At 47.3% G+C, this 12,945-nt stretch overlaps 1 protein-coding gene and 1 pseudogene across 1 annotated transcript; one reads left to right on the top strand and one right to left on the bottom strand.

Annotated features, from left to right (window-relative positions):
* Positions 1 to 541: 541 nt before the first annotated feature.
* Positions 542 to 2,548, top strand: LOC113265927 (mammalian ependymin-related protein 1-like; annotated as a pseudogene).
* A 1,967-nt stretch (positions 2,549 to 4,515) lies between these two features.
* On the bottom strand, positions 4,516 to 12,153 carry GLOD5 (glyoxalase domain containing 5). The gene is made up of 4 exons (XM_026513370.4): positions 11,873 to 12,153; positions 8,189 to 8,326; positions 6,312 to 6,467; positions 4,516 to 4,853 (listed from the first exon to the last, which is right to left on the bottom strand). Exons 1-4 carry the CDS (start codon positions 11,933 to 11,935, stop codon positions 4,728 to 4,730), a joined length of 483 nt encoding a protein of 160 aa, XP_026369155.1. The 5' UTR covers positions 11,936 to 12,153; the 3' UTR covers positions 4,516 to 4,727.
* Between the last annotated feature and the right edge of the window lie 792 nt (positions 12,154 to 12,945).

The raw sequence follows: 12,945 nt of genomic DNA, 5'->3' as shown, positions 1-12,945 counted from the left end.
TATGTTTCTGTCTGGTTTTGGTATTACTTTAGTGCTGGCCTTGTAAGTTTATTCCCTTTTATGGCTGAGTAGTATTCCATGGAGTGGCTATACCATAGTTTGTTTAACCATTCATCTGCTGAGGGACATTTGGGTTGTTTCCAGTCTTTTCTGTATTACAGCAAACCTGCAGTTTACAAACTCATATTCCTCTCTGTATGCACACACAAGAGAAAGAGTTTCTCTAGGGCCAGAGGATATCATTCCGTCCATCCATCCATCCATCCATCCATCCACACATCCACCCACCCATCCATCCATCCACCCATCTATGTACCCATTCATTCATTCACCCATCTGCTGTCCACTCTCCCTCCCCTCCCTCCCTCCCTTCCTTCCTTTCTTCCTTTCTTCTTTCCTTCCTTCCTCCTCCCTCCCTCCTTCCCTCCCTCCTTCTCTCCCTCCTTTCTGCTTCCTTCCTTCTTCCTTTCATAAATCATCTATCTCCAGACATATGACTCTGGGTCCAAGGCAAGCTGTCTTTTAAAAATAAGCAGGAAACATGGCCCAGGGGGCCCTGGGCACCTGGCTGCTGGGTGGCCTCTGACTCTAGGTGGCCTCGGTGGCCAAGGGGCCGCAGCGCTGGGGGCAGGGACTAGGGGCGCCCCGGGGACCCTGTGCCCTTGCCAGATGCCACAGCAGTGGGAGGCCCACCAGGTTCTGTATGCGGAGAGCAGCAGGTGCAGCAGCCGTGCTCTCCTACAACGGGCTCAACCAGCATGCACGGGTGCTGAACGAGTGAAAGGTGCTGAGCCCCTGCAAGAGGTTATTGGAATATATTTTGTTCTCTAAGGATGGATTGGTGTTTCAGATTGAACGAGCCACCAAGCAGTGCTACAAGATCACCCCGACAGAGCCCTGGGACCTCTAGACATTTCTCAGAATGCCACCTCGGAGGACAAGTACTCCATAGGGGGCCCCAGGAGCAGATCACTCTTCAGGAGGGGCCTGACCAAAGCCAGCTAGATCAGATGAAACCTGGATTGGCATTTATACAGTGAAAGATGGTTATGCTGTCCAGGAAACCTGTGCCCAAAGTTACAGTGTAATATTGTCTGCACAGTTTTTCAATGTGCAGCTGGGCATTAAAGACCCCTCGGTGTTTAACCTACCGAGCGCCTGCTGGATGGCCCGGCCAGAGAGGACGAGCGAGAACCGTACCTGGTAAGCCTGCCAATGCATGGGTGGCGGCATTGGATGTCATCCCCAGCTCAAAAGGGACTTGAGCCCTGAGAAACCTGACTGGAGAGAAATGTCATAATTGTAGAGAGAGAAACATTGATGTGGGGTTTTTTTTTTTTTTTTGTATGTGTGATTTTGACGACTCCAGCTGTGTTTGCAAAAGGGAATGAAATGGAAAGGAGAATGTGTGGCAATATGAATGGAAGAGAGGGCCGAGGTGGAGATTTCAGACTTATATATAGCTCATGGGGGTGCCAGGCCTTCTACGTATGCAAGGATATCTAAGTGCAGGGGCAGAGACGGGGTGAGGGTCAGCAGGAGCCCTTTGCCTTGGCAGGGAGGAGGGTTTCATGACTGACATTACTAACAATTGCTGGGTTGCCGCCACGTGGTGATCAGAAAATGTGGAACAGTTTTAGCTTCAGGATTAATTTTTGAGTTCCCTACAGATAATGGCTCCTTTACTGCCTCCTGCTCCCTTGGCCACTGACAAAGTGATTCCTTCAAGTCCCTTCCAGACTTAGGGCATGACCTCATTCCCACAAATCTGGGGGGGAAGTGAAAGGCTATAATACAAACCAATCATTCCTCAAGGAGACGTTTCAAACAAGAGAGTTTGAAAATCTTACTGTGTCGATGAACGGGTAAAGAAGATGTGGTATATATATACAGTGGAATACTACTCAGCCATCAAAAAAATCTTAATATCTGTACCTGGGTAAGCATGAGCCATGGCTTCTTCCTTTTTTTTCTATGCAAGAGTATCGATACCTGTGAATCATCACATACTTGTCAGGAGACCTAGAAAGGCAGATAGTACTCTAAAAATAGCATTGACCTGGGAGCCGGGAGACTATTGTCTCCAGAATCTGGGACTGGAATTACTTTGTACTTGAACTCCTTGGATTAAGCACATGCACTATGTTTTCCCTCCCCTGGGCCTTCCTAGGGCATTGTTTCACAAGCTCCTTGTCTGTGTGATACCTGCTCACCCTGCCCAGGTCAGCTCTCACACTCGACCTGCGGGGAGCTGCTCCCGAGCCCAAGCTGGGTGCGCCTTGAAGCTTCAGCGTGCTTTTCTCATAATACTGATTCGGCTGTGTGCTGATTTCCTGCTTTCTGGATGCTGTCGCCCATGAGCCTGGCTCCGAGCTCTTTGAGTACACGTAACACATTCTGTTTACTTTTATATGCACAGCGCCGAGCAAGTGCCTGGCCCATCGTCCGTGTCCTGACCATTTCATTTGTTTCCTTGGCTGTGAGTAGGTCGGGTTTGCTGACTTCGAGGGAGACTCCTAGTAATAAAATTTATTATTCTAGATCCTTCCACTATTGTGTTTCATCTGGCTATCTATCATCTATTACTAGGAGAAATGGGTGATACTGATATCACGCTGAAAACAATCTGTATTACTCACAGTTTATATTATATTATTTTTTTAAGATCATTTATTTATTTGAGAGAGAGAGAGCACAAGCAGGTGGAGGGCCAGAGGGAGAAGCAGGCTCCCCACTGAGCAGGGAGCCCGACAAGGGGCTCAATCCCAGGACCCTGGGATCATGACCTGAACTGAGGGCAGATGCTTAACTGACTGAGCCACCCAGGCACCCCCAGTTTATATTATTTCAATAAACATTTAATTGTAAAAGTAAATAAGCAAATAATAAAAACATTAAAATAGGAGACCTGCTACAGCTTTTGGCAGAGCCTTCCACACCCTGAAACTCACATCCTTACACATCCTCTCTTCCCGGCCTTTTTGGGGCTCTTTGGGGGTTCACTCATAGGGTCTGGCTGAACTACCAGCTGGGGACTGTTTCGAGACCAGAGTCCACAAGACTAGGGGCTCGCTTACTTCAGGAGACCGTCAGACATGCTCCTTCATCCATCACTCATTTGTTCAGGAAGCCGTTCTCTTCCCCTTCCTCTCTGCCTGCCTCGTTTGCTGGTTCATCCTTGTTTCAGAACCCAAGTGTCCTCGGACCTCTTCCCTAGTTGACATTTTGTCTCTTGGCAAACTGGTCCAGTCTCTGTCTTCAGGATATCTCCATAATCTAACCACTTTTTATCACCTCCCCTGCCAGCACCAGCATCGCTCACCCGGACCACTGCAGTAGCCTCCCCGTCATGGTCCCCCTGCTTCCACCCTCGCCCCTCCAGCCTATTGTCCTCACAGCAGCCAGAGGGAGCCTGTTAAATCCTAAGTCAATCATGGCCTTCCTCCGCTCATGACTCTTCCGTGGCTCCCCTGTCACTCAGAGTAAAAGCCAGAGTTCTCTGCAAGGCCCAGGAGACCCTACACAATCTGTCCCCCGCCCGCTGTCTGACCTCACCTCCTGCTGCCCCCCCCCCCCCCCCCCCGCACATTCAGGGCTGCCTCTGCACTGGCCTCACTGTTCCTCACGTGCTAGGCACGTCCACTCTTCAGGGTCTTGGCGCCGGCTGTTCTCTCTGCCTGTTCTGCTCTTCCTCCAGCTATCAGGGCCACTCCCTCTCTCACCTCCTCAGATCCCTGCTCGAATGGCTCCTCAGTGAAGATGGCCCGCTTACCATCCCCTTACACATCAGAAACTGCCTCAGCGATTTTTAGCCGCGTTCCATCTTTCCCATGTTTTCTTTTCCTCCAAAATCATGTCTCATCCTCCAACATGCTTCGTATTTTCCCTACTTAATTTTATTTATTCTCCGTCTCTCTCACTAGAATGACAGCTCCCCAAACCTAGATATGCTTATCTCTTCTGTTCAACACTGTCTCCCCAGTGTCTGGAACAGGGCCAAGCACACAGTGGGTGCTCAATATATGTTTATGAGTTGAATGAATGGGTGGTATTGGGCGGGGGGGGGGGGGGAACAGTCACAGGTGAGATTTGTCTTTGACCTGTCTAGCATCAATGAGATGAGTCTGGACCTAACAGATCCAAAGGCCGACAGTACCGCATACCCTGGGGGCGTGATCAGATGAGGCACTCCAGGAAGAGGTCGTCGTATCATCTGCGGTGGTCCTTGAAGTTTCCATGGGACTCACAGAGATCTTGAGGTTCAGTGAGGCCTCTGGGGTGGAGGGCACAGCAGGCAGCACTTGGAAGGGGTGAGGTGAATTCCCAAAGGATGAAAAACGACAGGCTCACTAACAGGGAGAAATCTGTCAGGGCCCTGAATCCCAAGGGGTTGAGCCTGGATTTGGTCCTCAGAGATGTCACTGACCCCAAACAGCTCAGAGACCTCACACCCTAGACAAACATCCATACATAACACTGAGACAATGATGAAGAACTCGTATTAATCAAGAGATTATTAATTTATTAGGGGAGACCTTGGATGGGAGATATTCACACAGGTAGTTTGGGTCCCAAACCCAAATCGGCTCCCCCCTCCCCCCGCAGTAGGAAGAATGAAGTGCCCAAGTCCTCAGTCCTTGGAGACTTCTGGGCTTGAGTGAGAGTTTGTAGGAAGGAAGGGAGAGGGAGACATGGCCGCAAACAGAGTGGAGGAGGGCCAGCCTCGATCAGGGGGTGATATAGTTAGACACCTCAATCAGGTTTCCATCAGGGTCTCGGAAGTAGACGGACATAATGGGTCCTTTCGCCCCTGTTCTGGGGACTGGACCCTCCTCAATGGGGACCTCACAAGCCTGAAGTGGGAGGAAAAGACAAAAGTCATTCATCATAGTCCATGTGTGAGACCAAAAGGTAATCCCCAGAAGGTCCCTGATATCTTTCTGACTTCATCTCTTGCCATTCTGCCCTCCCGCACTCTGTTCCAGCCATGGACCAGCTGTATGGCCTCGGGCATAGTACCTAACTGCTCTGTGCCTCAGTTTCCTCATCTGTAAAGAAGGGATGGTAACGGTGCCTAGTATTATCTAGTAAGTGACAGAGTCAGAATTTAAACCCAGGTAGTCTGGACCAAAGTCCATGCTCTTAACCCTCTATGCTTTCCCCACTTTAGTTCTGAACGGCCCTTTTTCACTGATAACTTTCCAAAGAAAGATTAGATGCAAGACCTTAAACTGTGTTCCCCAAAAGGAGAAGAAATGCTCCCTTTATGTGAAATCATTTTAAAAGAGAGACACTGAGCTAAATATTCCCTCTTCAATCCTATTTCAGTCCTTTATTTTTTTTTTAACTAAGTAATCTCTACACCCAGTGTGGGGCTCAAACTCACAACGTCACAATCAAGAGTCACATACTCTTCTGAAAGAGCCAGCCAGGTGCCCCCTATTTCAATCCTGATTATACCAAGAAGCAAGCCTCTAGTGGATGCTAACAAGTCCTTAGCACCTCCTCAACCATTTGCCAAACTTCCCTTTGTAATGTCAGGCCCAGACGGTTCAGAGAAAGAAAGTGCGTAGAATCTAACAACTGGTATTTTTTTTTAGATTTTATTTATTTATTTGAGAGAGAGCAAGTGAGAGAGAGCACTGATAGAGGGGAAGGGCAGAGGGAGAGGGAGAAGCAGGCTCCCCACTGAACAGGGAGCCCCAATGTGGGGCTCGATCCCAGGACTCTGCGATCATGACCTGAGCCGAAGGCAGAAGCTTAACCGACTGAGCCACCCCGGCGCCCCAGGACTGGTGTTTTTATAGCTGTTTGTTTTTTACAAGTTAACTTCCCTTTGTGTCAAGGTACAATGGGCTTTTCATGTACTTTTTCTGTAAAAAGAATTTAGGTTTGTTTGTTTTTTACAAGAATGATGTAATGTGGGGCGCCTGGGTGGCTCAGTCGGTTAAGCGTCTGCCTTTTGCTCAGGTCATGATCCCAGGGTCCTGGGATTGAGCCCCGCATCAGGCTCCTTGCTCAGCGGAGAGCCTGCTTCTCCCTCTCCCTCTGCTGCTCCCCCTGCTTGTGTGCTCTCTGTCTTGAATAAATAAAATCTTTTAGAAAGTGATGTAATGTTTCCCTTTAAAATAGACTTGTTTACATGAAACAATGATGTCAGCAAAAATAATGAGCAAACAGTTGTGTACAAGAATTATCTGGAAGTGACAAAACTTGTTATGTCTGAAATTTGAGGAAGACCTGACTGGGTCGTGCTTTGGTTTCCGCTGTACGGCAGCAGCTTTCTCGAAAAGAACGGATGTCCAACTCACCTTGAGGTGCTGGACCATTTCCTCCAAAGGTGCCTCTGTGATCAGACATATGTCCAGGGAGCCAGGAACTGGGTGAGCAGCTTTGGGTTCAAATTCCTTTCCCACCTCGTGGAGGTTGAATTTCTGGTCTCCAAAACACAATGCTTTCCGGTCACCCTATTTTTTTTTAAGATTTTATTTATTTATTTGACACAGAGAGAGAGAGAGAACAAGCAGGGGGAGCGGCAGGCAGAGGGAGAAGCAGCCTCCCCACTGAGCAGGGAGCTCGATGTGGGGCTCGATCCCAGGACCCTGGGATCATGATCCGAGCCGAAGGCAGATGCTTAACTGTCAGGTCACCCTATTTGGGGAGGAAGAACAACCGAGAGCTAAACCCCCAAGATAAGCATGAGACAAAGCCCCCTCCCTACCCCAACAAGGTTAAATCGAAGTACAATGGGGCTTTTAATGAAAAAAAACCCAGCCCCTTGCCCCACCCCAATCCAGTCGCATTCCCTAGAGGCAATACAATATAATATACATTTCTCCCTTTTTTCTTGTAAACAACCCAAATTTCAGTGGGGTCAGTTGTGTGCCCAGCTTAAAAAGTCTACATTTCCCAGCATTCCTTGCTGAGGGGGGCCATGTAAGATGGACTGGACAATGAGATGTCAGCAGAGCTTGTGGGTGGAGCTTCTGGAAACCTTCCGGCCCCACTGAACTGGCACTTCTGGCCCATTCACGTCCTCCTCTTTCCCAGCTCCTGCCTGAGCCCCAACTTTCTACAGGGGTTGTTAAATGATAAAAAAAAAAAAAAAAAAGGAAAACTCTATCTTCTTCCACCCACTGTTCATTGAGTTTTCTCCTACGTACCTCCAGACACAGTAAGTGACTGATAATGGGCAACTTTAGACATTTTCTTGATTTAGCAACTTGAGACGTTTTCACTCGTCTCCCTGCTCTGATAAGAATTTAGCTCACCCACATTACCGCCCCTCCCAATAGAATTCTATCATTTGTAGTTCCTCTTTTAGTTCCTTTATAATTTTTAAAAGACCCACTTGCATCTTTACATTTTGATAGATGAACTACAGCTAGTGTCTCACTGGCCCTCCTGTCCTCTTCATGTCCCCACCCTCTCCACCTCTTCCCTCTTTTTTTTTTTTTTATCATTTTCCTATTTCTTTCCTTTCTATCACCACAGTTGATACCATATCCATTCTACCAGAAAATGACCTTATTTCACTTTTTTCCCTTGGTTCTCTCTCTTTCTTGGGATGTTTCTTTCACCTGTTCCAAACTGTACTGAATGTTTTCTAGTTATCTTTCTGGAATCTTCCTCTTGGGATCCACTGTGTCCTGACTTTGATGTCCTCCCTATTCCTGGCTTAATCCCTCGTTTTGATGTAGCATGCTCGCAAGCAATTTTCAAAGCAAGTGCACAAAATGTCTGACTCTTTATATCTACACTTTTTATTAAGGAAACTCTATGACCAACGTGGGGCTTGAACTCACAACCCCAAGATCAAGAGTCACATGCTCTACTGACTGAGCTACTTTTCTTTCTAACCTCTTTGAAAGGTCTTAAGATAGTCATTTCCACTTTGATGTTGTATAATTTCATAAGAACATATCTAAGTGTCAATGTGCTGGATACTCAGTTAACTCTTTCTGGATAAAGACTGGAAAGATCTCTTGCATTATTTTTATGGCAAATTCCTCCCCTCCTTTTTGTCTATTCTCTCTGGAAGTTCTACTTTTCAGAGTTTGGAATCTCCTACATTGATCCTTTAAATTTTTCTCACAGGTTTCCTGTGGGATGTTTTTAGGGGGAGGGATTAAGAGTATTATAACCAAATTCTACTTCATTTGCAGTTTGTACTTGAGAAAGTGATTACCTTGAAAGTTGTGACTTCCATGCCCAGGATCTTGGAATAAAACATGCTGGTGTTTTTGATACTCTTTACCGTCATCACAATGTGGTCAAGTCTATGGATAAGGCATGGTGAAGGAGTCTGACTGCTGTTCCTCCATGACTTAAAAAAGAAAAAAAATTCTAAAGAGATCACATTGCCACTGGCCACACCCATGTTTCCTGTTTCCTTCTCTTCACCTCCCTTCATCTCCACAAGGACTATATTTCTTCCTCAACCCCATTTCCAGGGGAAAGTCCGGGGTGGAAACTTGAGTAGAGTCTTTTTTTTTTTTAAGATTTTATTTATTTGAGAGAGAGGGAGAGTGAGAGAGAGAGAGAGAGCGAGAGAGCACAAGCAGGGGAGGCAGCAGAGGGAGAGGGGGAAGCAGACTCCCTGCTGAGCAGGGAGTCCAATGCAGGACTTGATCCCAGGACCCTGGGATCATGACCTGAGCCTAAGGCGGATGCTTAACTGACGGAGCCACCCAGGCGCCCACTTGAGTAGAATCTTATCACCCATGTGTGGATTCTTAAGAGTCTGCCATGACCGCTCTCTAGTGTTTTCTTGTTCTCTTTCCCCTTGTAGAGGGACAGAAATGAAGTTAAGGGAAGTGGGGACCAAGACCAAACCCTCTCTTGTTGTCCCCAAGCTGGAACTCCTCTCTTTTGCAAGGAATGACAAGACACAGAGGAAGCCCAACCCTATGAATACAAGCCCTCCATTGGCCAGTTGAACCCAGTCCCCTTTTTTCTCACTCCTCAGTTATGCCAGGACAGGAAGGGAGCATCTCAGATGACATAAATGTTTCTAGGCATGTGTGTTTACAGATCCGCCTTGACATCCAGTGGGAAGACACACCTCCTCCCTTCTTACTTCCTGCCCTCAGCACACCTCCCACCTGATCTTTCTCTTGATTTGCGTTCTTTAATAATTTGTGTATTTACACGACATCTGCTACAGAACTATAAGGTGCCTGTGGTCTGGTGCTGTAGCAGAGTATTGTGGTTAAAAGAACCGATTCTGGGAGCCAGACTGATGTTTAATTAATCTCTCTGTGCCTTGGTTTCCCCTTCTGTAAAATGTGCATGATTTGATACATATAAGATTATTGTGAACATTTTAAAAAAAAGAGTTGGATTTTTAAGGGCTTAGAACAACACCTGGCACATAGCAAGTGCTGTAAGAGTTCACGGTGATGATGATGATGTTGTCGTGGTCATCTTGTTGAATTTTAGACTCCCGAGCATGGCCCCTAGTCTCTACAGCCTCATCCATCTCAAGCTACATTGTCCTTTTGCCTGTTCCTCAGAAGGGCCATCTTTGTATTTTTGGCCTCACAACCTTATGCATGTCTAATGCATATGCTAATATCTGTCTCTCTGACTAGAATACAAACTCCATAAGGGCAGATATTCTCTCTGTTTTGTTACCCACTGTGTCCCAAACAACTAGCAGATGTTCAATAATATTTGTTCAATTAGTGGATATCTACCACAACAATGAGGCCCAGTGCCTAGCACAAAGTCTGACTTCTATTCTATTCTACTCCATTCCACCCTATACTATTTTATTCATTCCATTCCACTGTGTGCAATTCCTTTCAAACCATTACATTTTTTTTAAAGATTTTTATTTTTTTATTTAAGAGATAAGCGAGAGAGGGAACACAAGCAGGGGGAGTGGGAGAGGAAGAAGCAGGCTCATAGCAGAGGAGCCTGATGTGGGGCTTGATCCCAGAATGCCGGGATCACGCCCTGAGCCGAAGGCAGGCGCTTAACCGCTGTGCCACCCAGGTGCCCCCAATCCATTACATTTTAAACAATTGATTGCACTGAGCCCCAGCTTAAAAAAAATACTGTGCTGTTCTATTCTTTTATTTATTTATTTATTTATTTATTTATTTATTTATTTATTTAAAATATTTTATTTATTTATTCGACAGAGATAGAGACAGCCAGCGAGAGAGGGAACACAAGCAGGGGGAGTGGGAGAGGAAGAAGCAGGCTCATAGCGGAGGTGCCTGATGTGGGGCTTGATCTCATAACGCCGGGATCACGCCCTGAGCCGAAGGCAGACACTTAACCGCTGCGCCACCCAGGCGCCCCTATTCTTTTTTTTTAATAATAGTTTTTTATTATGTTAGTCACCATACAGTACATCCCTGGTTTTTGATGTAAAGTTCCATGATTCATTACTTGCATATAACACCCAGTGCACCATGCAATACGTGCCCTCCTTGATACCCATCACCGGTCTATCCCATTCCCCCATCCCCCATCCCATCTGAAGCCCTCAGTTTGTTTCCCAGAGTCCATAGTCTCTCATGGTTCATTCCCCCTTCTGTTTACCCCCCCACCCCGTGCTGTTCTATTCTTATCGGTGGTGGAAGCATTAGCAAAGTTGCTGAGCTCTGCTGTCCTCATGGATACAGAGGATCCCTGGGAACACACAAGCAGTAGAATGAGAAATTGACCTTTGGGCTCCACCGAAAATTAAGTTGTATGTTAAAAACCTTGTAATGTCTATAGGATCTGTAATAGCACCCCCTTATAATTCCTGATATTGGTAGTTTATATTTTTTCTCTTAATTGCTTGACAGAAAACAGAAATTACTAATATTTTATTGATGTGTTCAAAGAGCCGAGCTAAGACCTTGTTGATTGTATCCAATGGATGCTTGTTTTCTGTTTCACCAGTTTCTACTCTTATCTTTATAATTCCTTCCTTCCACTTTCTTGGGGTTCAATTTGCTGTTTCTTTTCCAGCTTCTTGATATGGAAGCTCAGGTCATTGGTTTTTTACTTTCCTGATCTATGCATTTAGAACTATAGATTTCCCCCTACACACTGCTTTAGCCCCCCCCCCCCAATTTTGGGAGTATATTGGAAATCACCTCAACCCGTTCCTCCCATTTTTCAATGCCCTGCCCACTCGGATTCACTCCCCAGATCCTGTTTTGCGGACAAGGAGCTCCATCCTCACAAATTAAAGGATGAGCAGGGCTGGTTCTCTTAAAGAACCGGAAGAAGGCCAGTGTGGTTTAGAATCCAAGAGTGAGTGAGGCATGATCAGTGTGGGAAGGCAAGGGACAGGTAGTTCAGGGTTGTTGGGGTGACGTCAGGGAGGCCGGTTTGTAAAAGGACATAGTAATCATGTAGGGCTTACTCTGTGCCAAGCCCCGCTCTAAGCACTAAGTGAAATACATTTTATTCCTCACAGTAACTCTTTCTGTATAATAGAGTTCCCAGAACACGATGCCCTCCCTCTGGCCTCCTGTTTTTCTACAGAATCTTCTTCAAGGTTTCCTTCACAGTGAATCCCAAGGTCAGTGTCGGGGTTCCTGGTCCCTTCCCACACTGCCCCATCGTGACGTTCCTGGCCGAACTGGCTCCCTGGAGCCAGCCCGAGGTAACAGAGCAGTCGGCCCCTCAGCCCATTCTTGCAGGCATGTTGCTGTCTGACTGCAGTAGAACAGGGCCTTTCCGTGTCCCTCTGCTGCCCTCTGCTTGTCTTTGAAAGAGGAAGAGACAGGAGCATGGGAAAATGGATGCCAACACCCCAGGATAGCCCACAAAGAAGGGAAGCAGGTTACCAGGCCTGGGCTGAGGGATCTCCAGCCTTGGTGTGAACACCCGTGCCCCTGGCCCCTGGGACCACCCCACTCACCTGCTTCTGGGAAGTTCCGTCCCACATCCTGGCTGGCAGCCTGGAGGGCAGAAAACGCAGCATGCCAGGCTAGGTGTCCTTGCCCTGGAGTCTCCAGACAACCCTCTGGCTCAGTGCCCAGGGATCAAGGGGCAGGAATGGGAGGGCTACAGGCTGAGGAATGCTGGTGGTGACAGAGGTAGGCAGTGCGAGTACAAGGACTCTGATATAAAACTCAGGGCCTTGAAAGTAAAGCTTGAGGTCTGACTCAGCTCAGGCCACCATAACAGAGTACCACAGACTGGGCGGCTTAAACAACAAAAATTGATTCTCTAGCACTTCTGGAGGTCAGAAGTCTGAGATCGGGGTGCCAGCAGGGTCACGTGCTGGTGACGTCTCTCTTCCGGGCTTGAGGACGACCACCTTCTCTCTGTGTCCTCACATGGTGGAGAGAAAGCACAGGCTCTCTGGTCTCTTCTTGTAAGGGCACTATTCCCATCACGAAGACCCCATGCTCGTGACCTCATCAAAATCCTAATCACCCCCCGCCAAGACTTCACCTCCTAATACCATCACATTGAGGGCTGGGACTTCAACATATGAATTTGGGGGGGACACAAACATTCAGTCCTTTACAAGGTGTATGTATAAGGGACTACTTTGTAATAACACAGAAAAACCACCCATCCCGAGTATGGCGGGGGGGAGGGGTCTATTCTAGGGTGCGAGGCCTCTAGTCTACGTAGGCTAGTGTCCCCAGAGTGTAAGATCTCTGATCTGTTTGAGAGTCAGCGTTTGTATCCAGGGTGTGAAGTTAAAAGCTGAGTTGGGGTATGACCACTGACTTGGGGGTCTGTTTCCGAGCCAAGATCTCTTACGTTATTAAGTGTTCTGTGTCCCAGGGTGCAATGTTTCTGAGTTCTTTTGGGGTGTGAGCTTTGAGGGTTTCCCCCATCCCCCCCATCCCTTACCACGCCCACTCCCTCCACTGCTGAGAGTCAGGAACTTTCATCAGTCCCACTGCTGCTTACTTACCCTGAACTGAGTTCCATCTCTCTTGGGGGTTACTGGTCTAGGCCCTGGGGCATTGAGTT

The sequence above is a fragment of the Ursus arctos genome, chromosome X (assembly GCF_023065955.2).
Source record: "Ursus arctos isolate Adak ecotype North America chromosome X, UrsArc2.0, whole genome shotgun sequence".
NCBI classification, from domain to species: Eukaryota; Metazoa; Chordata; class Mammalia; order Carnivora; family Ursidae; genus Ursus; species Ursus arctos.
Note: the sequence above shows the minus strand (reverse complement) of the source record. Positions and strands in the feature narration are given on the sequence as shown.